General features: G+C 43.3%; 1 protein-coding gene across 1 annotated transcript in view; it reads left to right on the top strand.

Moving 5' to 3' along the window:
- The window catches only part of plxnd1 (plexin D1), a 75,803-nt gene that overhangs the window by 27,641 nt on the left and 20,999 nt on the right, over positions 1–27,163 (top strand). The window contains exons 8-18 of the mRNA XM_088408190.1: positions 1,806–1,905; positions 3,883–3,981; positions 5,339–5,428; positions 5,553–5,652; positions 6,985–7,142; positions 11,898–12,043; positions 18,338–18,443; positions 20,413–20,552; positions 20,767–20,946; positions 21,030–21,114; positions 22,625–22,918. Coding sequence (XP_088264316.1) covers positions 1,806–1,905; positions 3,883–3,981; positions 5,339–5,428; positions 5,553–5,652; positions 6,985–7,142; positions 11,898–12,043; positions 18,338–18,443; positions 20,413–20,552; positions 20,767–20,946; positions 21,030–21,114; positions 22,625–22,918 — 1,498 coding nt within the window. The remainder of the gene's footprint in view (positions 1–1,805; positions 1,906–3,882; positions 3,982–5,338; positions 5,429–5,552; positions 5,653–6,984; positions 7,143–11,897; positions 12,044–18,337; positions 18,444–20,412; positions 20,553–20,766; positions 20,947–21,029; positions 21,115–22,624; positions 22,919–27,163) is intronic.

Raw genomic sequence — 27,163 nt, 5'->3', positions numbered from 1 at the left:
AACAAAAACATCGCTCATCAAACCCACCAATCATTTGAGTTATGCGATTGTGAACGGTCACCTCACAAATCTACTTCTGGATGAAATTACAACCGGTCCAAAGTCGTCCCAAAAGACTGGAAGCTAATTCTGCTGCAAATGGCCACTGGGGATGTTTTTCACATTTTCACCTCCTAAAGGTGCACCATTCATGGTGTCAAATACTTTGTGTATGTGTGTGGGAGGAAGGGTCTATATTGTAGCGAATGTGTTATAGTCGGACACAAAGGGAGTCAGTGAAAACAAAAACGCTGCAGCTGGTAAGAGCCTTGCAGAGGCCGCCTGCTTCTAATCACACACGGACACACATGAAAATGATATTTTTCGATTACATGTTGTCAGCCCCCCCAACACGTTCACACTCACGCACACTTCAGTCCCTCCAATTTGAAAGCTTGTGAGAGTGTCACTGTTACCGCAGGCGCTATCATTCCTGGTGTGGGACATCTGTCTATTCCTGGAGGCAACACACACATACACACACCTAGACACACCACAGCAGGGACTGAGGAGCACACTTGTCAAAAACCCAATCAAACACGAGGCAACAGCTTCCTTGCCTTTTCAGGTGATGAAAGAAAAGCTTGACAGTGTTTGTGTGGAATAATGGCCATGTGCGGCGTCCACTGGGGACATCACAAGTGTCTCCTCCCAAATGGGTGCCTCTCCCTCTTCCCCTCAGGTGAAAACATATGCTGGATTTCCTCCTGAGATCTTGGGCCTGGTCCCGCACATGAAGAAATGGTGGTTGGCTTTGTCCCGATTTTGTTTTTTTGACCCCTTCTCCACCAAGACAGACAAACGGCAGACTGGATTAGCTCATGTCTTCCGAGGCTGCGTACGCACATGAGGACAGTCGGTTGCTTTTAGTCCCAATTCCTGAAAATGCCTCTGGCATTGTTCACTCATTTTCATTTTGGTGGACATGAGCGTTTTGCCTTAGTAGCTGTGTTTCAAAACAGCGGAAGAAAAGAAAGCTGCCAGTGTAAAATAAACATTTTTGAGTGACAATTTTGTTTGACCGTATATTTAAGTACATTCAAACATTTGAAAAAACATTATGATGTATTTGTGAATATGCTTAAATATAACTAATAATTAACAATAATTGGAATAAGATACTTTTTAGCTAAGTGCTTAAAAATATAGCTTTGGGAACAAATATTATGTTGTCAGCATTTAGGCTACGGGTATGTGGAGTAAACATTTTTGTCTGGCAAACTCATCAGAATGTACATTTGAACAAGTTCGCAAGTCCAAGATGTCATCTCCTTGCTTTCTTTGAAGAGAATCCCTGTGTGTGCTATGTGTTGACATAGAGTGCACCACATGTGACCAAACATGCCGTATTTTTTGATCTTCGAGAAAACAATCTTAAGATTTGCAAATCCTCCAGAAATACCACAGCTCATCTTGCATGGGCTCTGCTTGAAAAAGAAAACGAAATGGTGAGTGGTTGCTCCATAAACCATTCCTGGGGCACATGACGGCGAGTTAAAAGAAATGTGGTCCACGCTCCCATATCTAATGTAATCCATCATCATGTTAGATGAAGAAATGCTTTGTTTTGTTGCCACTGGCCTTCTGCCCGACTGTGTTGTAATTGTGGAATGAGCGTTGTGACCAATCTTCACTTCCTCTTTCCGTTCTTTTTTTTTTGTAATCGGTTTGCAAGCTCGTTTTGTGCAACACATGAAAGGAACGAAAGAGTTTTGCTCCATGCGTAAATGTGCTTGACCTCTGACCTTTGTTCTTGTGTCCATAAGCTGTGTCAGCTGTCTGAGCGCAAAGTGGAAGTGCTACTGGGACCAAGAGAAACATCAGTGTGTCTCCACCAATGATGAGATGAACCAAAACCTCCTGGAGGTAAGATTCGCCTTTCGCATTGACTATCTTCTCATTACTCTTCAAAAATCCAGCTGATTCGAATGCATCAAAAATAGCGCGTGGCCTGTCGGGTAAAGCTACTGCCATCCTTTAAAATCATCTTGATGCTCTGATAAATCTCCCTTGCATGTTTTTCTTTTGAACTTGATACCCACATTATTATGGCCCTCCCATCATTACCTGATCTTCCACACTCACATCAGCATTTCTTCAGCTCCTGTTAAATATGTGAAAGAACTGAAAAGAGCTAGCGTGGTAACCTAAGGGACGTTTTCAGAGACAATTCCATCAAATTTGGGTCGGAAGACGCAATTCACAGTTTAAACAAAGATGTAGCACTTTTGCACATTCAGCTTTTGTTAACTATTCATGGCTTTTTCTATGACCTCTGCGTTGAAGTGTTCATGTTCATTCAAACGTTCGCTTCACATCTGCTCAAGGGCACACCCCCATCATGCCAAAAATGGGACAGATGATTTTGGCTGGGCATAATTTGTTGTGACAAAATGTTTGTGCTTTAAACTCTTGGTCAGAAAAGTTCAGTCAAATTATAATTAGCATAAATATGTTATCTTAATGAAAACAATCATAAATCCTATACACAGGCTTGCTGAGATTAGCATCGGTGCCGCTGTCATTTTAAACCATTCAACTATCCTAAATTGTACTCTTCCCTTTGCAAATACACATCAACAAAGATTCAACTTTTCTGTGCTCAAGGTGTGTTCTGTTGTATTGACGATTTTTGTTTCACGTACTAAATAACAGTGCATCCAACAATATGCATAAAGTTGTCAGAAACGTTCGTTTAAAGTATATTTAGCCTAGCATCAATGTGGTCGCTTAGTGTGAACACAGATTCTATCCACAGGCTAGCTAGCTAGCTAGTTAGCTATACATAGGATTAGCATCGCTGCCACTGTCATTTTAAACCATCGTGCAACCGTTCCCTCAGTATAACGCATCATCAAACGTTCACTTTGCAGTGCTCAAGGTGTGTTCTGCTGTATTGTTGAGTTTTGTTGCACACACTAGTTTATAGAGCATCCAAATATGTGCATAAAGTTGTCAGAAACCTTCGTTCAAATTTTAAATATCCTAGCATAACGTTGCTAGGTTAATGCTAACACATAATTAGAAATTGTATACACAGGCTAGCTGAGATTAGCATCGCTGCCGCTGTCATTTTAAACCAGAATACACCTGTACCCTCTTCATAAATTTGACTTTGATGAGTTCATGGCATGTTTTGCTGTATAGAAATAGAATATTTTTGGAATTTGAAAATTGGTGAGTGTTGTTGTATGTGCTGCTTGGTTGCGCATCCAACAACATGTGTGTGCAACCGTCAATTCTTTCTAATACATAACATAACATTGCATCCAGTCTTGTTCAAGAGCTCTCGGAAGAAGTGTGTGACTTGAAGTCCTCTGGTCACTCGAACATCAAATTGCTCACGGCCATTATTTCTTTAGCTTTGGAAGGTTTTAACATTTGCTGTTTGGTTTTGCATCACAAGACCCTTTGAAAAGGCGAAGGGATCTGTTTTGTTTAAACTTAGTGAAGTAAATATGATGTCACTGTGTGGCAAATGTGTGCTGGTTGGTGTATTATAAGGGGATCACAAGACTCTTTTTCCTTTCAACTTCAAACTGGAGTAATTTTTGAATATGACACTGAAAGTGCGTGTGCATGCACATTTGTGTGTGTGTTTGGGGGGGTATTTTCCATTCTGCTGCGGCCGCCTTAACGTCCAGCGGGCCTGTTATTCCAATCCCTCAACGTCTTTCTATTTGAGGCCGTTGTTGTTTCCCTCCAAGTAAGACTTCACCCTCTCATTTCCTCCTCCTCCTCCAGAAAAACAGGACAAGTATTTTGCTTGGCGGATGTGTGCAATCCAACTATTGTCTTTGCTAACGGCCGCGTGTCACTTCCTGTCCCTGCTCCTCACCGCAGAACGCCGCTTCCTGTCCCAGACTGCTGGCTGCAGAGGTTCCTCCGTCGCCATCGGGGGAGGCCCAGGACCTTGCCGTGTCCCTGAGGAATATACGGGAGGTAACTAGCACACGCGCATGCACACACATGTTCCTACTCCTAAACTGGACGTGAGCCAGCGTACATGTTGTGAACATAGCTGGAATCAAACAGAAGCATATGCTCCTTTTGCCTCAAGCTGAGTGTGGCACACATGGATGTCCTCTTTTGCTGGGTCGGATTGGAAAAGTTGATGCTTAACTATCGAGAGGAACTGACTAGAATCTCGTTTTGCTCACCGGCTCGCGTCCTTGTCAGCACACTCGGAAGATTCTTATTGTTAACCGGATGCTAATGGGAAAGTGAAGGTTGTCATTTTCACCAACGCTGTCACAATGTGGGCAGACAAATTGGCAGGCGTGGTTGGCCTCTTGTCTAACCTGGCTGGCCTTTTTCAGTTCTTTTCCTGGGGTGTTGCTATGGTGACAGACTTAAACCCACGAACAAATGTCTACACACACACGTGCGCACATACAAACACACACACGGCTCCTTAGGGCAGTTGGAGTGAAAATGAACGTTCACACGACTGTTAGGTTTCATGACGTCTCCATCAAGTCAACATTGCGGTGAATTAGTACGCCTTTGGTTTGGTCTCTATTGCGCAGGCAAATCGCAGATGCTTCTTGAGTTCAAATTGGATTTGCTTCTCACAGGGAAGCACGGCGGGGGTGGCGCGACCCTTGGAGTCCTTTCAATAAACTGAGATAAACATTCTCACCAATATGCTTAGCAGCACATTTGACTGCATTTCAAGTGATCGTCTTTTTTTGCCTCATCTGCTGGCAAAAGCCTTGAAAGTTCCTGGCGAGGATGCCAATCACACGAGGAGGGTATCAGGCATGCGGATCCCCTCTCTGGATCTCTCGACATGACGCCCTTGAGATCTGGAGCTCATTTGAAAATGTGCCAGTTCGAATATGTCTGAATAAAAATCGACAATGGAGCAAGTCGTCTTCTGTCAGGGCTTGTGTGTTGCGCTTTATCAAGCCTGGACAATGTGGAGTGATGGCATAGGACTGTTTTTCCCCTAAAAGGCTTTGGCGAGCAATCATCAGAGGTGGCAGAGTTTACATCATTCAAATTCCATTGCCAATTTTATGTTTGTTCATCTGTCTTTGAAATGTATAGAGACAGGCAGAGAAATCGAGTGAAATTGTCTCCAACCATCCAGTAGAAGATGTCATGCGAGTCGATCATCTTGTCATTCTAGATGCTTATGGTTGTTTTATTATATGCCATCCAATTGACTGGTGACCCTTTCAGTGGCACAGAAAATGGATGCATACTTGTTTTGATGGTTGGCTTTAACATATCAGGCCAACATTTTTTCCTGGCGGCTTCTCTTCAATGAATAAGAGTGTTTTTTTTCTTCCAGGGGGAGGAGCTGGAGTGCGACTTTGGGACAGAGCAGAGCTACCAAGCAACATGGCTGAACAGCTCCACTGTCAAGTGCAGCCGTGTGACAGTAAGTGCAGACAATGAGCCAGCGTAATAAGCCATTGAGTCCCTTTGAACAACAAAAATAAGCTTAAGGCACTTTGCTCCCTGTCAGTGGGCGCACATCGCTAACTGCTTGTGTGTCTGTGCAGCTGTCCACGAATCAGAGAAGTCACATTTATCAGCTCAACCTGAGGAGGAGAGGCCACTATGGCGACGGCACCTTTGTGGACAGCCCCCAGCCCATGCAAGGTAAGGAAAAGTTCTCAAGTGTGCTCGGCGTAATGACACACTTGCATGCTGCCACCTGCGCTCTCACAATACATTTCACCTGTGCAAAGACAATGCTGAGAATATATTCTTCCCCAGTGGAATAAAAATAAGGTCTCCACTCATAGACAATGGGGCTGCCATTCACTTGTAATAATAGTACTTTGTGTATTACAACACATATTCTGACAACGAGCCGTAATTTACTGTCATTTTAGATTCCGCCGCTGCCTAATTACACATAATGATTGTCAGATATAGATGCGATTGAAAGTGCTCAACGCCTTATCCGCTTGCAAGTACACTTGGATCACCATGACAACAGAGAGAAGAAGTGAACTTGTGTTGAATTTGGCATGCCATCAGCGTTGCTGTTTCGAGCCGGGGCTTCCAGATGTGCAGCTTGCACACAGGCCGTGTGAAAAGGCGGCCGAGGCCGGGCCGTGCCAAACGCTGCATGTTTCAGTCCGCTGAGTCATCAGTCGTCAAACTAAACAAAACAGACTTAATGGGCCACATGCACTGCCTGATGCACAGATGCACACGCATGGAGGGACACGCGCTGCAGCTTTCTTTGTCACCTTTCGCATTATTTGTCCCTCTTCTCCCGCCGTTAATCTAGTGCAGTGCTTCAAACGAGACTTTGGGGAACTTCAGTCGCAAGGGTGCACAAAATTATTATCTATTAGTTATGACTTGTCACTTTAGAATATGTATGAATAAACAGACTAAACCAATTACGCATCTTTACTTTAGTTTTGAAGAATCAAACACTCTGGTATGATTGTGATGCATCACATACTGTAAATCCCCGACAAGTTTCTGGCTGGAATTTAAAATGGTATAATCCTAATTTCTCCACACAACACAACCCCATTGACAATGCAAGAATGTCCATTAAGGCACACACGTGAAGTGAAAACCATTTCAGGTAACTACCTCTTGAAGCTCATCCTAAGAATGAATGTGTGAATACAACAGTGTACATATTTTAGTGTCAAGAAATTAAAATATAAAATTGTTTTCAGATTTCCCATTTTTTGTTAAGTACAAAACTCTACATGTTCATTCATAGTTTTGTTTCCTTCCATGGGAATGTACAGTGTAAATAATCATGAAAATATAGAAAATGCTTGAAATCCGAAGCTGAATCCAAACTACTGTATATTTATATACAGGCCAACTGGGCCATGTCTCCTTCTAGCTCAGGTCCTCTACCAGAGGCCTGTGAGTTTAAGGTTCCACACAGCATTCTCTTCTTGTATTGGGAATAGTAATATTTAATCGAAACGATGTGTGACTGTCCCTTTCTAGTGGAGGTGTACAACTGCGGCGCGGGCAGCAGCGACTGTTCGCAGTGCTGGGGTCGGGAGGATCAGGGTCACCTTTGCGGCTGGTGTGACAACAGCTGCCGACTGAGGGCCGACTGTCAGCCCATCCGACGGCAATGTCCGGCACCTGAGATCCACAAGGTAAGATTACGGTCGACCCGAAATCATTTACTGTCCGTTCCCTTTTGCGGCCCCTCAGACCTTATTAGGACACCGCATAAGAGCCGCTCGTGGGCTGCTGTCCAGTGTGAGCTGCTCACGCAATGTTTGAAAGCCACTGCTCAGTCTAGCGTGCAACAGGGCCTATGCCCCCTCCTTGGCGGCGGTCTCCTGGGGATGCTCTGAGCTTACTCAGCAGAGCGCCCTCTGCCTCTGTGGGCCCAGTTTGGACAGGACCCATGAGGCGCTTTGTGTACAAAAGACATCTAAGGAAAGATTTAAAAACCATGAGTCATGGCATTCATTCGATCATTATTAGTTACTGATGGTGTCATAGTAAAGTTGCAGTGTTTCGTGGGGCAGTACAAGCTGCTGTACAGATTTGATTCCTGGCTAATACCACGAAGGATATATGCTAGTAAGGCTAGAAAGGGACCAACTGCTCACAATGTTTTACTTCCGAATCAGTGAAAACGCTCATGCTTCTCTAAGTGACTTTAGCAAATTGTGCAATATTTCTTAAGGGAGTGCAAAGGGTGACGCTTGACCTGGAATCAGGGGTGGGTATTCTCTACTGGTCAACTTGTTGAGCTCTTTTTTTGCTTATTAACACTTGGCAACCCGATTTGTGACGTTAGCAAACACCCAGCGGGCGGTTAGCCTAGCATGGCTCACATGAGACCCAATCGGGCTGAACTTCCTGTAGATAAAAGCCTGAGTGGCTCAGGAGAATAACTGTGTCAAACACACACACACACACACACACACACACACACACGTGGGCCCCCTGTCTGAGAAGCCCTTGTGAGTGTTCCTCCCGCGTTAGCCGTCAGCATCGTGTGACTAACAGGATGTGGCCACACTAACTTAGGCGCACGTCTTCCACGACTCAAGTTAGTTGCGCTCAATCCTTAGGGATAGGCGACCATTGTTGCGAGACGCTCGCTCTTTCTGCCTTCTCATGAGCACTCTTGCACAGAAAAAGGGTTAGTGAGTGCCTCTGGGGAGGGGCGGGCTACGAGCAGTGTAGCGGCTCCGCGGCTCGCGGCGCCCTCCCAGAGGTTGCACTTGCCCGCATTGACAAAGAAAAGATTAGCTAGGCTTCAGCATGTTTCGTCATCCATTGCTCCGCTTCAGCCTTCTCACCGTGGCGCCTTGAGATGCCAACTTTCTCACCGTGGTGCCTTGAGATGCCAATGTAATTTGTTTCACTTTCTCAAATCGTATTTCCTCATTGAAATGGACAGAATTGCATTTTAAAAATGTGTTGTTTTTCCTCTCTGATAAATTGCACTTATGAGATGCTGTGGATAAGAAAATTGATAAAGCCTTGGCAAAATTATGAGCACAAACACAACTATACCCAACGGATAGTCGTTACTTGCTCCACCTGAAGTCATAAGTGCTCCAAAAGGATTAAAGAGAGAAGTTTGTTTAACGGCTTTAAGACTGAATCCGCGCACCTAAAACGATGAACCAAATCAACATCTGCTAACTTTGGGCTGTTTAAAATAATCCTCTAGGCAATTTTGTGTGGGCGTCCAAAACAGGAAGCGCTAAACATAGTTTAGCGCTGACATGTAACTGGAATGGGGCAGGCAGGATGCGTCCCGTGGAGTGGGAATGCTTTCCTGTGTTTGTCCTCAGCTCCCTTTCAATTCGTAAGGTGGAACTACATACGAAGGCTCAAACAATCCCTCAGAACAAGATTGAATCAAGGTTGTAAGCAAGCAATGGCGTCACCGTTGTGAGTGGAGACTTTTCCAGTGTGTGTGATCTCCGCGGAGGCCGAGCTGTAAATCGGAACTTGTAGACTTGTAAGAGGTGCAAATGAACGGCGCGCCAACCCATGCTGATGTCAGCGCGCCACAGAGGTGCATGTAATAATAAACGACTGTACTGCTCGGTAGGAGGCTGGCTGGCCTGGCGCGCACGTTTTGCTCATTTCATGTTCATGTGCGGCGTGGGCATGGCTTGTACAAAGGAATGTGGCCGTGCGGTTTTTTGATGGCGAACAGAGCGCAGGCATTTGTGGCCAAGGTAACAGCTGGGTGGCCTCGGAAGCTAACATGTTACCACCAAAACACGACAATCATTTCCTGACTTGTAGGGGCTGTCAAATAAAACTCACGCTTGTGTTTTGGCACCACAGTAAAAGTCGAGACTCTCAGTCAACTGCTCGAGATTGTACGGAGCCACTGTTAGCGTAATGTGGGATACTGTGCAACAAAAGCATGTTTTGGGTTAAAAAAAAAAAAAATGTTAATTGAGTTTTATATAACAGGCACATGCACGACTGTTTTCTTCACTTCTGTTTTGTTTCTTGTTCATGTGTACACGCTTGTCTACTGTACAAAGGTGCGATCGTTTTAACCAATCAGGGCTGAGACAGGAGGGCCAATTCTAATTAGCTGTTTCATTTCCCATCTCACAAAATTTAGAAAATACATATTCATGCAGCGTTATATAATGGGCGTTTCAGCCATTTTTGTAGTTTATTAGTAATCTGTCCTATTTTCTTTTTCTGTTAAATTCATCCAGCTGTTTAATTTCCCATCTCCCATTTCCCAACGTTCCTGTGAGCGCTACAACATAGCTTCTCTACTTTTTCCACAAAGCAGCGGAAATACAGACCTAGGCCTGTTTCGAACAAATCTTTTTAAAACTGATTATCCTATTGATTATTCCATCAACCCCAACTCCTCCCCCTAAATTAAAACATGGCATTGATTTGGTATTCTTTTTTTTTATATATATATAATCTACTAATGATGAAGGTGAGTTGAAGGGAGTGGACCTACACAGTCGTTGTTTGTTATTGTGAATGGTTTTGTGGTTTATGAGCTAGAAGTGTATTTTGAGTAGATGTAACTTCCATCAAACTTTGCTTACGCTAGCCGTTAGCAATGATAATTAGCATTTATTGTGATCACCATCTAGGTCAACAAACACTAACTACAATGTAGTTCACACATACATGTCATCATATGTACGTTACACATGTACTGTACTAGTGTCCTTGAACTCACGAACAGACAGTGCTCAATAACATTTTATGAATAAATTTGCAATGTCAATAACTACCTTTTAGTCTTTTTCTACAGCTTCTTCTTCTCGACGAGCAGACTGGGCATGTTTTGGGCTTGACTGCTTTCTCTTATTTGACAAATAAGAGACAAATCTGATTCTCGAATAATACATGTTTCATGCTTTTTTGGAAAGTCACAACTTTCTGTCCTATATTTAAGGAAGCTAAATGAACTAATATTGTCTTCAATGAAAGCCCACTAACCACTAAATCAGTTGTTTTAAGCACACAAATAATGATAGCCGTTTGGCAACTAAGTGGCAGGCAAACACAAGAAATGTAGTCATTATGTCAGGATGGTCTTTGCGTATGTATTGTTCAACTATGTCAAAGTATAGCTCCACTGTGTAAAAAAAATATTATTATTCTTTATTTTTGTCATTCTTTTTACCAAAACTCTGACAACCTCAGTTTTTTGTTGGAATTTTTCTCCCTTGCCATTATTGCTACACTGCATGCAAGTGCATGCAAGGCTCCACATCATAAACGATGGAACAAACAAGTTTCTGGTGGAACTTCGAGCCGTTTATTTTCAGTCAATGTAATTTTCAAATGAAGTGCCCTACTTGGTCGACTTTTACCCCTCTCTGCATAGAACAGACGAAAATTGTACCCTCCTTACTCTAAATTTGGCTGACCCATCCAAAAAAAACAAAAACCAAAACGAAAAGTCTGAGTTCTCGAAACCGGTTGAAACTACTGGTTGAAATGTCCATGATGCAACACATTGTGACTACGTCTTGCCCGCTGTTTGTCTGATTGGATGTTAAACAGCTAATTAGAATTTGCCTCCTGTTAGGTTAAAAATGTTGCACAGTGATCAACACCTGGATTTCTGTATGTCATTCGTAAATCAGCGTGTTGTAAGCGCAGGGGAGTGAAGAGCCAGGTGTGGAAAAAAGCTTTGTCCGTGCACATTGGACACACACATTTTTGTGCGATCAGAACATACTTTTGTTACATGGTATTTCATATTAGGCTTACTTTATTGCAGCACAAATGTGTCCCTTTTGAAGGCGTCAAAAATGCATCTTGCCCTCTCACCGAGCGTGAACACAAGCGTCGCCTTCATTCTCGGTTGCCAAGCAAATAACAGAGAGGTGTCACACTGACCAGGGATCTGGAATAAAAATATATTGTGAAGATTATGGATTCCTCCCCTGCCTGAGATCATTGTGAGATGTTATCTTGAACTGAAGCTGTGAAGGTGAGAGCTCAAATGAAATGTGAGAGTGAGAAGAGGAGCAAAAATGGAAGACACACACGAACATGAAGGGCCGGAACGTCTGGCATGAATTCCCCGCACGTTGTGGCTCGGTGCCCTCACCGCCCTCAGCGTTCACCGTGCTCTCCACACCGCAAATTGCTTTTGCACTCATGCACCTATTTGCCGCGCTCCAGCGCGGCCTGTGAGGCGGGCTCTTAAGCGGCTCTTTATTTGCATGTTCTGAAGAGCGCTCAATGGTGAAAAGGCTCAGAGTTAACACGAGGCTTTGTTTGTCTGTGTGCCTGCATGTATAGCCAGCAGTAAATGGTGGGCACTTGCAATGGACTCCCGGCGTTCAACCAGCTCCTTCGGCCTTGTTTGTCACGTCATTTTTCTGCGCTTGTCTTTTCCACGGTTTAAAGTTTGAATCTGTCTCTTTCAGATTTTGCCGCTGAGCGGTCCAGTGGACGGAGGCACCCTTCTGACGGTGCAGGGCAAGAACTTGGGCCGTAGGGCCGACGCAGTCAAAGTGTCCATCGGAGACGTACCGTGCACAGTCCTGCCCGACCGCTTCACCGTCTCTGTTGAGTAAGTATCACGTAAACTGGAGAGTGTGTCACTTGTGGCGCCGTGGCCGGGGACGTTGATGTTTGGAGCAGACCGTTAGGATCGCTGTTGCCGTTATCGCGGGTCTAAGGCGTATGGTTGCCTCGCAGTCCCTTGCTTCATTTGGGCTTTTAAATTTGGATCTCGTCTTTCCTTCCTTCCTTAGGTTTGTTGTGGTTCTTGACCTGCTCAATTGGGCAACTGCCTTGAGGTAGCTTCTGTTGAGAGTTGGCTCTGCAGTGGTTCTCAACCTTGTTTGTGAATTTTTAAAGCCATTTTGGATAGAAAGTTCTACGCCATCCATGTTTGATTTAATAAATTTTGGAACTAAATTTGTAGTTATCTGAAGGCGAATTGTATTCAGCAACAAGAAAATAGATACCATAACATCATCTGATTTCGACCTCATCTGCTCAACATTTGTGTCACAAATGGCATGACACATCCATAAAAACTTCACATAATAAAGGCACAAATCTTATAACACAATTCAGCAATAACTTGCTTTAATTTGAAAATAAAAATACTGTATTACATATTACTATATATTAAATCTGCTGATACCGACAGACACCGCAGATAAATCTCATGTGCTCCCTGATGTGTCTTTGCATGCCTCCAGGAGTATGCGTACCCCCATTTGAGAATTGCTTCTCTGTAAACTAAAGTATCTTGACTTCAACAGTGTTGCAAATTTGCATGTAGTACCATCTGTACACATAATCCTGTTTTTCAAACCATTTAAATGCACGCATGAAATTATGCGTACTGCAATAGGTTGTTGTCATGGTAACTCGTCATAATGTTGTTAGGTGAGTGGTCAGGAAGTGATGCAAGAGTGTCATAATGTTTTTGTCTTGACCCTGAGCAATCAATGCTGCCTGCAAAGAACAGAAAGGAGTGAGAAGGCTGAGGTTTGACATGTTGCTGAACTCAAAAGACCTCATTTATTTCATCTGACAGAAGAAGCCACACTGTTAGCCGCAATTATCTACTTGGTCAAAAGAATGAGAGCCGCGTTATGGCCAAATGCCATGTTTTCCATGTTTGCAACTTTTTTTTTTAACTTTATGTCTCATGCAAATACATGGAATTGCTCCAGTAAGAATCAAATGCCCGTCGATGACAGGCACCAACATAGCAATAAAAGCATAACAATCGGCACCAACACGATTACATTGGCCAACTTCAAAATGAGTAGACCTCATAATATGTGGAAATCAATTAAATAGGCTTACCAAGTTTTTCCTTGCGACTCCTTTACCTCAAATTTTCACATTTCGTAGCCACCATCAAGACACCGCCATTAAAGAATCATATTCAATTGCTGGTTAAGAAACCTCTCATCAGTTACTCTGTTATTGTTAACTCACAAATCTCCGCTAGCTGTTAACATGATGATGAGCCTTATGGTACATTCAAATGCATTAACACATTTCAAATTCAAACAGAAAAAGCCATTGATGCATTAAACATTAATAAGTGTATGATGATGATTATTATTATTGGTTGTAGTAGTAATAGTAATAATAATTGTTGGGTGGCTCGGTGCAAGAGTGCTTAGCACATGTGGTTTCTCTCCAGCCACTCCGGCTTTCTTGCACCCTCCAAAAACAGGCATGACAAGTGTATTGGACACTCTAAATTGTCCGTGATTGGGTGCGTGAATGATTGGTTGTCCTTGTGTGCCCTGCAATTGGCTGGCAACCAGTTCAGGTTGTCCCCCGCAAACTGCCCGAAGACAGCTGGGTCAGGCACCAGCAGGCCAGCGACCCTTATGAGGATAAGCAGCTATAGAAAATGGATGGATGGTAATTGTTAACTCCTATATTATTATTGCCTGAAAAATGTTGTTTCAAGTCCCTAGGATTAATCCACATAAAAGCTTCAGAAATTTTGAAAATTGCTCCTCAAATTGCTCCTCAAATGTCAGTGATTCACAAAGCCGCTCAGCAAATAAATCTTTCGGGCCTTGTACAGACATTAAACATAGTCAGAATAGCCTCCTAAAAACCTACCCTTCCAAAGTTTCGCATCACATAGTTTTTATAGTCAAGCACACCCAATGAGGTGTCAGATACACTGCACTACTACCCTTCAAAAAGTAATGAGGTTACTTTGAAGTGTCCTTTTTTAAAATAGGTACTTTTTTCCCCCAATTAAGATAACACTAAATGAATCAGTAAGTCAACCATGGGTAGTCTACAGGCGGTCGGTGGGCCGCGTGTCCCTAATCTTGTGCCGTGCGCATGCAGTTTACCAACATTCAATGCTGGCATATTTGCGTTCCTGACTGTTTGTATGCAGCGCGGTTCTCACTTGCTGAGGGATTATCACAGCGTAGCTATGGAGACGGCAGGGCGGCCGTCCTAACAGAGCTAGATGGAAGTCAGCAAGTTTGCAAATGCATTCCAACTTTGCGAAGTAGCTCAAATGGAAACGTTTATCTGGTCGCGCTCCGCTGAAGCCCGTCATTGCATTCAAAGCAGGTGAGGGCGCCACCCCCGACTCCAGCCTGTCACTCCTCCCGCTCCGACCTAGTCGAGCCCGTTGGACTGCAGCCATGAGCTCATCTCGTTTCTCGTCGGCTGTTTGTTATGACCTCCACAAATCATGACATGTCTGCGCATCCCACGTCGTCAGCACATCGCGCCCACTGCCCGCTTGATGTAATTGGATGTGATCCTGTGTCATGGCATTCATTTCAAGTCTTGCCATTCATCTCCGCCCGTCAAGCGTGAAATCACTTTTTTTGTGACCATGAGAAGGCTGTTTACATTTTGGGCCTACTGTGACGTCTTTGTCGGGATCATTTTGCATACTAGATGACAAACATCTGCTCTAACCTCTCCACAAATAATTGCTTCGTTTTCTGCACGTCTTTCTCTTTTGATCCATTTTACTGAATTGATATCAAAGGATTTCAATCAATATGGTGAGATTGAGCCTCAAGTGCTAAAACAAAAGGCACACTCATAAGCTGTCACTGTTGAAATGGCCTATGATTGCTTTTTGTGTTTTTGAAGGGCCTCGCGCTGTCCGCTGAGTTGAACACTCAGCCACACACACACAGACACACACAGACGCCTGGCTGTTGATGACCAGAGCCAAAACATCACCCGCTCATTTCAGCGGTCGGATGGTGTGGGAATCTGGCTTGTGGGTCGGTCCCGCCCACCTACCCCTACAGACGGGGTCGTGAGCGCACATGTCACTCAAAGGCACCAGCTACTGCTTGATCTAAGCTTTTTCATGCTGATTGGTTTGTTTTCCCAAGAAATAGATACTGTGTTGTCATCATCACATGGTGAGATCTTATACCACGGATCCCCTTTTTGACCTTCCTTTAAATCAGTTCTTCTCAAATCGTGCATGACATGGGGGCGTGGATAAAGTTGGAAATAGCTTTTTTTTTAGACGCTTTGATGCACTTGGTAATATTTTTCAGCTTTAGACTGACCTGCAACAAGTGTAAACGGTGTAAAAATTAGTTAACAGTTGTTAAATGTTGATTTATATAGATTTTTTCTTTTGTTAATGATTTAGTTTTAGGTATACAGTACTTTCAATTTAATACAATTTCTGTAGATGATATATATTTTTTATGGTTTCCGCGGCGAGTGAGGGGGTGCGAAAGGTTTTCTCTTGGAGGGTTTTTGCAAATAATAATTGAGAAGCACTGCTTTATCGAGATTGAGGCAAAAAAAGCCTCATGCTGGTTGCGCCTGTGTTTCATTCTCCATGTTTCTTTTTATCATGTCAGCTGAAGCTACTTTCTTTTATGGTTTACTGCCACCAGTGTAAATATGTGAGTATGTGATGCACCCTATGTGAGTGCTTTGAGTGTGTGATGGCTGAAGAAAGAGCGTCATGTAAGTCTAATACATTATTATCATCTTTCCGTCACTACACGAAATGATGCAGTAGTCCGTGACTGCCCGTCTAATTGGAACATGAGATCATGACACATTTGTGAATTGATGCTCTTGTAATTCATACGTCCATCAACTGAAGGCTGTCAGCGCAGGTCGGCTACAGTCAGCGAATCTGCTCGATGATTTAGCACGCGCCTGTTTTTTCTCATGCTGCTTCGGTTTTGCTTTGGGGGGAGTTCCAAAACAAAACATTCCATTTTTATGATTTGAGTTGGACACGTTTAAGGATGGACATTAAAAAATGCCAAACTGAACATAAGAATGGAGCAAAATTTGTCCGCACAGAAACAAAAGCACCCAAGAGAGTGCGAACCTCCGCCAAGACCAAGTAAAAACTCATCATAGTTGCGAGCGTGCTGTTCGAGGGCGACTGTGCTCTAGCTCACAAAAGCAAGGCCCATAAAAGCTCTTTGAGGTGGTTAGCCAGCAGGCGGGTCCAACATCAGCGAACTCTAACCTCATACCAGCTCGTTTGACTGAACCGAGCCCCTAACATGTCGTACAATGTCGAGGACAACCCCTCCACCCCCCCCACATACCCCAAGTTCAAATGTCCTTTTTAAAAGTCATTTGTTCTCCCTGCTGTTCTTGGAACCCTTACTGAGAGTTGGCAGGTTGTGGTTGCCTTTTCTTTAAGTGTTGCCTGTCGTATAAATAAAAAAACAAGAGGGTCTTTTTTATGTTTTCTCGGCCAATCCTAAATCCTAGCCACCGCTGTTCGGGCTGAAGGATATGTGGTTTTGGGTCCAAAATTGAGACCACAGACAACACAATCACACTCAAGTGACCCAAAAATTCAATTCATACCATGATATGACTTTTCAAGCCATTACGTGAAATTTTCAGTCTTCGTTTAAAGCGCTGAAGTCTCATGTAAAAATATGGGGGGAAAGGATTCATTTCCTCTCATCAGCAAGCTCGTCCCCCGCATGCCTTGTCTCCCACATTCACCACAGCGCCGGCAGGTATTGCATGTACTGTAATTTCCCCTGTCAATCAAGCGTTCCCTCCTCCAAAGCACCCTCTTCCTGATTTTCCAAATCTTTGTAAATCTTTGTAAATCCCAATACGTGAATGATTGCTCAGGCAAATAGGGAACTGAGCAAACTGTCGGTGCCCAGGCCTGCATCTGTAAGACGAGCAAAATTCCCTAGCAATGGCCCGCCACATATACTCAGAAAGTCCTTTTTGTCATGGCCCACAATGCTATTCTAAAAAGTAATGAAAACAAGTTTGATGGTAGTCTGTGTGAGAAGTGTGGATGAAAAACTGACTGTCTTTTCCATACCACAATGCGCAAAATAAAAGCCTTGAATTTCTTCAAAAATCTGCAGTGCACCCTGCAATCTAATGCGCCCTGTGTGCATAAAGTCTACAAAATCTGTAAAAATGTTACTGTGCAACTTTGGTAAGCCCTCCAGTTGACCGGCTGTTGGACCATCTCTCGCTGATGTAGAGTTTATAAGGTAAAGAACACATACAGGATGTATGCTAGCAGCAATAAACCAATCAGAACATCGTATATTTGAGCATGTTCCTTTTAATATGGTGTGCCCTATGTTTGTGTAAACTATGGTAGCAGACCACCTAATCGAGACCGCGCCTAATAATACGGTGTGTCGTATGGTGGTAAAAATACGATATTTTGCCTGATTACCTTTATCCATGCCTTGACATAGCAGGGTTTTTTTTTTTAAATATCTATGTCATGTGGATGCTTGCTTGATTAATTTTTCCCGTTTAATAGGTCAAAGTACAAATAACAAATAATTTTTATAATAATATTACTGATTCAGTTGATTTGATGTCACTATAGTATATAATCATTGAATAAAATATGCTGTGTGGGTCTCGGAAACATCTAAATGCTGTAAAATGCGAATGAGTTAGAAGGCAGCGCGAATGCGGGATTTGGCGCTTGCAATGTGGAATCACAAAGTGTGAAAATAAGCTTGGTGCTAAAGGTTTGGTCTATCTTTGGGTCACTGTCGGCGACTGTTGCTGGATGCTGCACATGCCACAAATCAGAGATGTCCCCCACGAGGCGGTCGTGCAGCTTAATGTCGACCAGAAGAAGCCTCCCGTGCGGCTCTGCACATCTGGCCCGAGGTGCCGTGAACTTTAGCTCTCGTAATATCCAAGAGCTTATTGGATTTCACATGCAAATGCAATCTCCTCTGATGAATGCAATCGTGGCCCGCTTGCTCCTACATCCATCATGTCTCCCTCTTGCTGTTTTGCGTATTGTTCTCTCGCTTTGTTTTTTGCAACATTACGTCACGGTCTGAATTGCTGAGTGCTCTCCAGACATCGTAACAATTTTGTTATGTGATTTGCGCAGGCTGGTGTGTGTCACTGGGAGGTCTCCGCTCGACGGGGCGGACATCGTCCGAGTGGAGGTGGATGAGAGCGGCACGGGGAAGTCAAAGGATAGCTTCTCCTACTTGGTGAGTTTTCCGCGGGCCGAGCTTCCGCATTCCTATTTGCCGCCCGCCAGCTGAGTGTTAACAGATGCGCTTTATGGCTCCCAAACATGCGAGGCTGTGGGAATCTTCAAACGTTTATCCGACCATTGTCCTCCTGAGTCGGCTGCCAGTAAAAACAAATAATGTCCGGCGGCTGTGCTCGCCGCCGGTGCTAATTGACCCGGGCCCATTAGATGAAGAATTTGCAGGAGTGGAAATAGCCATAAAAGCCGCTGGGGTCCTCTTATTTACGGGCAAAGAGGTTTTGAATATTCCGTGAGGCTGAGGGTAGTTCATCATACGAGCGGCTTCTAAGGGCGACCCCGCCTGTGAGATAAATCAGCCCCCCATCTTCACACTTGACTTGAGAAGTGAGGACAATGTGAATAGCGGGCAGCATTTGGACTCTCAGCCTTTCAGATGCAATTGAGTGCCGGCTCTTGAAGGGAAAAGAGTGGAAGGAAGGCAACTTGTATGGGAGACAGGATATTTGTCTCCATCCCTTTCGTCACACGTCAGGAAGGAAACATCTGCCTCCTAACGCCCGCCTCGGCGCCCAAACGCACAATAGGTCTCCTGCGCGTGCATACTGAGGAAGTCGGTCCTGTCAGCCAGGATGAGAGCTCGCACCCAGAGGCCAGCTTCACCCAGGGGGAGGGGCTTCCAACCCGGCGGGAATGCTGATGCAAACTTGGAAATTCATCCGCATATTTGCTTCAGCCTCCCCCTTGCCTTTGCGCTCGCCTCGACTGAGCCGCTGCTTCAGTCAGCAGCTGTCTCGGCCGGCGTGAGAAGACGAGATATTTAAAGCTCCGAGCTTGAGGAAAAAGTTGCCTTTTTTGTCAGCATCAGGAAGCCGCGCATGCATACCCTGAAAGATGTTCTGCCTTTTCAAGCTTTGGGAAAAGATCATGCTGGGTGGCCAAAAGCAGATTTATGACTTTAACGGTACTGCACGCTAAGCATATTTACACACCCAAATGCAATTGCTGAAAATACGCTTTGAAGCTGGAAGACTTTTGCCGTCATGTTACATTTCATGAATGGAATTCACTCATTAGGCCACTTTTTACTCCGACGGCAAAATAAAGTAAAGGCAATCTGCTTGTGGTTTAGCCCAGGCAGGTGTGACCAAGCCCGGTTCTGTTAAGCCCACTTTTACATACTTACATACAAATGATTAGCTCATCAGCGGGCTTTGCACACCCTGGTAATGAACCTGATCATTGTAACCCGGAAACATTAAAAAAAAAAAAAGGCTGGACTTGTGCTCTCCAAGTTCAGACTTGGCCCCTCCTGGTCCTATGCTTCTCAAACATTTTTCAATGATGTACACCCTGTAAAATATTTTTTCAGCCAAGTCATTTTTGGATGAAAAAACAAATAAGCAAAGCAAAGTGAAGTGCCATCTGCGTCCATACATTTTGCAACTATATATTCAATGGTATATCTCGGTATAATTTATTTATCGATTTTTATCAGGCTAGGCTGCCGTAAAACACTGTCATTCATGACAATATGCATATGTATAAAATTTAACAAAATAAAGACAATACATCACCATTTAGCAATCAGATGCTTAATGTTCCAAATAATTTACTCTTAGCTTGAAAAGAAAAAAAAATATGCTCCTGTCACTGCATGAAAATACATTCATTTAAATTTGCTGATACCTGCGGAAACCCTGATAAAATCTCATGTAACCCCTGATGTGTCTTCATGTAGCCTCAGGTGTACCTGTACCCCCATTCGAGAACTGCTTGTGTAGATGGTAAGGGGATTTGGGCTTTATCTACTTTGCCTGAGGACACCAAGGTGTTTGATCGCAAATAGAGTGTGGATGAGTGACAGAAAAAAAGTGCTGAAGTGACTACCGAGGTCCTCCCGAGCAAGGCGCCAAGCCTGGATTTCGAAATGTGGTGTTAAGTGGAATTTGTGCTCGTGTGTCCAGGTGCCTAAGATGATCTCCATGGAGCCGAGGAAAGGCTCTCGTGCCGGAGGGACCCGAGTGACCATCAGCGGGGAGCACCTGGGAATCGGCTCTCAGATTCGCGTCATGGTCAACAACACGCTGGAGTGCGTCATCGCAGAGTGAGTCGGCCAAACAAAGTCGTCAGTTTTCTTGGGCGTGGCAATCATCGTAGATGAGAGCAATGCTGCGCTCATGTCTTTCTACGCGATGAATTCAAGCTTTTTACAAGGCTGCTTGTAACAGACGGACTTTGTATTCCAAGACAGCTTGAAAAATGAAAGAAAGGCTTTCCAAGACGGCGCTTTGTTAAAGTCCTTCCCCCCTGTCTCACAGGCAAACGGATGACAGCATTGAATGCACCATGCCTCCAGCCCTGCAAGCAAGCAGCGAGGCCGTGCCCGTGTGTGTCCAGTTTGAGAACGTGCCCTGCCACGGGGAGGAACTGAGCACCGCCTACGTGTACGAGAAGAACCCCACCATCAGCTTCATCAAGCCTGATAGAAGCTTTCTCAGGTGGCTTAAACGTCATGTCCCGCATCTTATTTTCTATTTTCTCCGATGCCTAAATATGACTTGCTTGGGTGTGTGTGTTGCAGTGGCGGCAGGACCATTACAGTGGTGGGCCACGGATTTGATCTGGTGCAGAGTGCCAGCATGCAGGTGCCGGGAATCGGACAAACTGTGAGTCGTCACCCGCTCGCTTACGAGGTCACGCGTTGCCGTAGACGTCTCATGCGCATACTTGCGGGTCACAAAAGCTCCATCCGTCGGTCATACAAACCACACCAGGAGTCTTTTGAGGAACTAGGCGAAATGGCTCGAATAATCAGTTTAGCTTTCGTCTCGACCACTGTATTGTGAATGTGTGACGTCATTCAAGGAAGACAGAATGCCAGTCGTAATCTACATTCCAGCTGGTAAAAATGACTCAAAAATTCTGAGCTAATTAGTATGATCAGTAGGGCAGTGGCTAATGAATGGACTTTTCTTTTGCTCAGATGAATGGCTCAGGCGGGCTCATTTGGCGCTCAAATGCTAAGTCCAGCTGCAGAGGCTAGCCATTTGGATTTTCTAGATGAGACAAAGAAAGGCCAAGCAAAAATTTAATATGTGCCCGCTTCAGGAAAATGTCTATCACAAAGCTGACGATGGCACTTCGTTCCCCAGTCTGTCCCTTGACAACAGGCTTCCAATCTCAACATCTTTTTTGTGCAATCATTTCTGATATTCATTCAAATGAGCCTCCTCACCCAACTTCTGCTGGATTGATTTGATTTTTTTCTTTTCTGTAATCACTGAAAGCTTTTGGTGTATATGTATGGTGGCATAAGAACCTAAACCAAACAACCCAGTTGTCCTAAATGTGTTTACAATGTTTAAAATTATGACCAGCTCAGATGGAAAACATAAGAGTTGGGTTTTTCATATATTCCAGTTCTTCACCTATTTCCCTTCAAAATGAGACATAATACTTTGGGGGTACCTGCAGAATTAACAAAGGTAAAGCAGTTTGAATGTTGTTAGGTTGAAATCTCTATTTTTGAGAAAACTCATTTCAGAACATTTGGCACACACACATTTCAAAGTTCCATGGGGCACCAGTACATCTTGACCTCAAACTTTCAGGAAGTGTTTTAAGACCACTGGAAAGTACATTTCAATAGCATAGATGGGCAGCATCCAAACTTTTAGGCCTTTAAAAGCTGAGGCACATCGTGATTTGGCCTCAACCTCAAAAGAACCTTGAAGATTCCATTAAGCTTACATTTCATCTCCTGGGGACATCATCTGCCAAAGTTTTCTTCTTTTATTATTTTTGTGTTTTTTTTTAAAGATGTCATATTATCCCTTTGAGAAATTTGATTTAAGAATTTTGTTTCTCGAGATTATTTGCCATTTGGTTTGACTTGTGATGGGAGTTTATTGCTATTTTATCGGAGATATTAAATCTCAAAATTTGGCCACAAAAAATGTAAATGGTTCAACATATTTTGTTTTTGCATTTGCATAGTACAAAAGAAAACACCTTGTTAATTCATTTGCATGCATGGGCAAGGTTGGGACCAACCAATGTGTATCGTCTACTAATCTTTTCATACACGTTGATGACAATTTTAACCTTTAAGTTGGCAATGAAAGGCGGTTGACTGTGAGCACATGTGAATTCTTGTTCTCGCTGGTCTGTTTTCAGCTCTGTGCGGTTGTTTCGCCCTCCGCTATCACATGTCCGTCGCCGCCCTCCGGTCAGTCCCAGCCCGCTTCGGTGCACTTCTACCTGAACGGAGTCCTCTACGCGGGCGACCGCCCTTCCCCCTCTGACGTGGAAGCCAAGGAAGAGGAGGAAGAGGAGGAGGGGGAAGAGGAAGAGGAGCTGCATAAAGGTCACTTCCTGCTGGAATACGTGGAGGACCCTCAGTTCTTCACAGCCAACAAGGAGAAGTTGATTAAACATCACCCAGGAGAGCAGCTGACACTCATCATTAATGTGAGCCAATAGAAGCAAGTTTTATATTTCACACTCAGTAGCACATCCTTGCGGTGCCAATTGAACAAAACAACAAGTGCACACACACCAACCACATTGTTCGACCATCTAATTTTGGCCCCAGTGGTGCGACTCACTGGTGTCAGGCACAAAACGTCCCGTTTAAATTTGCCCAATTTCATATTTTTAACAAAATCTATACCAGAGATCAGGCCACGTGTGCAAGTCTCATTTGTAAAATTATTGGCCCATCCAAAAAGTTGAAAATGACTGCCGTTTTTTGACAAAGGGGCGAACAAACATGGCTTTTCTTCTTTTTTTTTTTTTTTTTATCTCTGATGCCAGCGAGGTGTGCAACATTTGCTAACAGACTCAAATTTATCATCAAACATTTGGGCTTTTGGAAATAAAAGTCCAGAGCGAATTCTCAGGCAATGACAACATAGCATAAGATGATTTTTTTTTTTCAATGGTATCAAAACAATCCTTTCACTCTGCTGGAAATGGAATTAGAACATGCTAGTAGCTTTCTCCTGATCTCTGCAGCATTTCTTAGATGTTGTTTTTTGCCGAGAGAGAGTGAGAGTGAAAGAGCGGAGAGTGAAACACGTCAACTAGTAAGAGTGGTCTTCTGATCTTCTGCTTGTATGATGAATGCTCGTCAGCCACGTGTGGCCGACATGCTAAACTATCGTTGGATGTGGTTTTCACAGGATGCTGGAAATTGCAATCTGTCAGCACATTCTGCTAATGCACGAGCTTACTTTCTCCACAACACACGTACTCTATCAAAGATTGTTAAAGTGTGCCGCAAGCACCTATCATGGCATGCGCACCCCTTCTAGTGGTACACAAAAGAACACGTTGGGCAGGCGTTAACTTGAAGTTCAGAACATTTACCATATCGATTCAAGAACTGTTTGCTTTCAAACATCATTTTAAATTCAAGACTTATACATTTTTGACTGTTAGGGCTGTGCGGTAAAATAAATATGAAATCTCAATTTTCAACAATATTTCTGGGCGATTACGATTTAAATTGATTTTATTTGAAATAATAAAGACAAAAAAACGTTTATTTAACCCTTGTGCACTATTTTGACCATTTGGGTCATTTTCTTCTACATTATGTTCATAATATTTTAGCCGAGGGATGGCACACTTTTGGTGATAACCAAGCGGTCGTGCCATATCAAACATTGAATGTGGCCAACATCTGGGTGAAATTTCAGCTCCCTAGTGTCTTCTTTCAATGCTTTCCCTTTGATGTAACGTGCCTTTGATGTAAGGATTGGGAAATGCCTGTAGTTTAATATTGATGTTTTAGGCCTAAAGCCTTGGTCTTGTTTTTGATGACCTCTGGGGTCTAGTACACTATGAATGTTGCTCATGAGAAGAGCCAAGTCTTTTTTTTTTTTTTTTAAATACTACTTGCTTTGTCAGAAGCACTTTTCTAGATAGATGTCCAGAAGGCAAGAGAATCAAGCAATAAGAAGCGCGCCAGCGAGTGGTTGTTTGGAGCTACTGTTTGTGCAAAGGACGCTGAGCAGTGAAGCCGCTGGCCGCTGGTTCCCATGGAGCTGGAGCTGGGGGTGGGAGGTTTGACCGTGTAGAGGACTCTTGTGTTGTCGCGGCTCGTCAAGCACCTGTCTGCATGCATCCGTCCAGCCGGCGAGGGGGCGTCCCGCTCCAACAGCGCGTGACAGCGCATGCTAACGGCGCAGCCCACGGCCTTCCCTTTTCTGTTAGCCAGTCGGCCCACCGGCTCGTCAATGACTTGTGTTGTTCCCTGTTTTATTTTGAGACTCGAAATCAGACTTGTGCTTGACCTGAAGGCAAAAAGGAGGCTGAAAACAAGGAGAGACAGTGTTTCTTTATTAGCAGGGCAGTTGTCAAGCAGTGGCGCAAATAAGGCCCTGTGAAATGTGGCGGAGTTTGCTTTGGATTTCTCCTTTTTTTGACCTAGTGCCACTTGTTAGTGCTGCAGAAGGCCTTGTGCGCATTTTACATCATCTCTGTTAATGATAGCGGGATGCTTTTCGTGTCAGCATGTGTGCGTGTGTGTGTTTGGAAGCATTTGTTGACAGAGACCTGGGAGGTGACATCCTGCAACGGCGGCAGGAGAGGGCCTTGAGGGTGCAATCAAAACAAGGAAGCGCACTTGCCATAAACACACACGCACTTCCTCTACTTTTGGAAGAAAAGAAAAGCAAAGAAGTGGGGAAAGTACGAGCATCCAAATTGGCTCTCACTTTCCTTGTTTTGGTTTTTTTCCCTGTTGGCAATGTATGCCTACGGTCGCCAAGTTAATTGCAAAGAAATGTGGACTGAAAAAAGGAGCCTCGAACACAAAGAGTAACCCAATCAAAGGCTCACATTTGCCACTTGGCTGACATTTGCTTGGCTTTTCTCGTCTTCGTCAGCTCATTTAAGCCGAAACCAGTACGGGTCGAGTTTAACGTCAGCAATTTTGCATGTAGCATTTTGGACACACGCGAACACTGAAAGAGTCGTAAACAAAACAATCTGCAATCAATTCACGCATGCCTAAGCGAGCGTGTACAAAAAATACAATCAAAGTATTATCTTTCAGTCTTGTCCTTTCTGTCATTGTGATTTTTTTTGCCTTGTCTTGCATCATGATTAGAGCTGAACGATGATGGAAAATAACACAAGGATGAAAATAACACAATTGCGGTTTATTTCCTCTAATTGTGATTTCATGTGTGATTTTTTTTTCAAGATCCTTTTAAAAAATGTTCAATAATTTATCTTTATTGCAACAATCAATATCAGATGTATCATGCATATGTATTATGAATTTATTTTATTTCGAAAAGGAGTGTCTAAAATGGCTAGTGCATATAGTAATGAAGTACCCTACTAGCACAGTTAATGAAAACTTTATAACTTAATTACCTACAGTAATCAATGACTATGGTATTTAATTACCTAATTAATCAAGTACTTTAGAACTTAATTACCTAAAGTTATCAATTACTATGGTATGTAATTACCTAGAATGTTTGGTTAAAGGAGGGTTTAAAATGGCTGGTATTTATAGTAATTAAGTACTTTACTGCCACGGGTAATGAATACTTTATAACGTAATTACCTTAAATAATCAATTATTTTACTACTAAATACCTAAACTAATTGATTGGGTTCTTCATTACCTGAAGTGGTTGATTACTCTAGTAAATAATTCATTTAAAACCATCCATATTCACACTCTCCTTAAGCCAAACACTTGAAAAAAATTCACAGAAATGTAATTAAGTATCTGGCATCGAAAGAAACAGAAAAATATGCCTTTGGGATTGAACGAGTTAAAAATCCTTGTGTATGTATTTTGGTTCGATATCTACTCCCGAATTAATCCTCTTAATATTTACATTTTCATTTGTCCTGGTTCAAGTAGCCGCACACCATCATCTCCGCTTGTGCTCTGAGACATATAAATAGAAGCAGCAGCACAAATCCAACAGCCACCAGACAGACACTTCTACACACAAATGGTGGCAGCCAAAACATTGAAAAATACATAAGTATAAGGTGATGTTGTTTTTTTTTTTTTTTTTAAACCTTGCAAGGTATACAATATCAAGCATGTTATTTGCCCCAATGTATTGTAGGATGGAAGCCACATTGAAACCTACTGTGGCTGATAACTAGCTCAACAGCGTTAGTTTAGCTTTCAATATCAAGCTCAAAATAGCACTGAGACGCTAAAGGTTCATGAAGGTTCAAAACGGCACCGTGTGGTCATTCCTAAATGCCTTCAAATGTGATTTTTTTCTTTTTTTAATTGCAAACCTTTACACTGGGGACCTGTAAAACCCTTGGCAATCACGGGTTAAACAGCGAGACATTTCAAATCGCGATTATATCGCAAATGTAATTAAAAGTTCATCCCAACACATGACTGCAGTAAAATGTATCCCTCTTTTCTCAACATCTCGTTGATTCATCTGTAATGCTCTCCTGAGAGAAAATACAAGTCAGGAGGAGTAAGCTGATAGAAATTTTAGATGTGATTCCAACCGTAGAACATTCCTCATCAATCATTTGGTTCTTTATCAATTGATGGGCAGTGGTCTTCATTGATGCTGATGGTTGGTGTTTTTTTTGAGTGGCTTTAGTTGATCTGACTTCCTTTTTCAAGAAACTGCATCCAAATGCTTCTGACTTTTTCTCTCTGTGCGACTTATTTCTCAGTCAATATGAAGAACAGCTCTATTATTA

The sequence above is a fragment of the Hippichthys cyanospilos genome, chromosome 2 (genome assembly GCF_059441005.1).
Source record: "Hippichthys cyanospilos isolate Australia breed blue-spotted pipefish chromosome 2, RoL_Hcya_1.0, whole genome shotgun sequence".
Classification (NCBI taxonomy): Eukaryota; Metazoa; Chordata; class Actinopteri; order Syngnathiformes; family Syngnathidae; genus Hippichthys; species Hippichthys cyanospilos.
The sequence above is the reverse complement of the archived record's forward strand: the minus strand, read 5'-3'. Positions and strand labels throughout refer to the sequence as shown.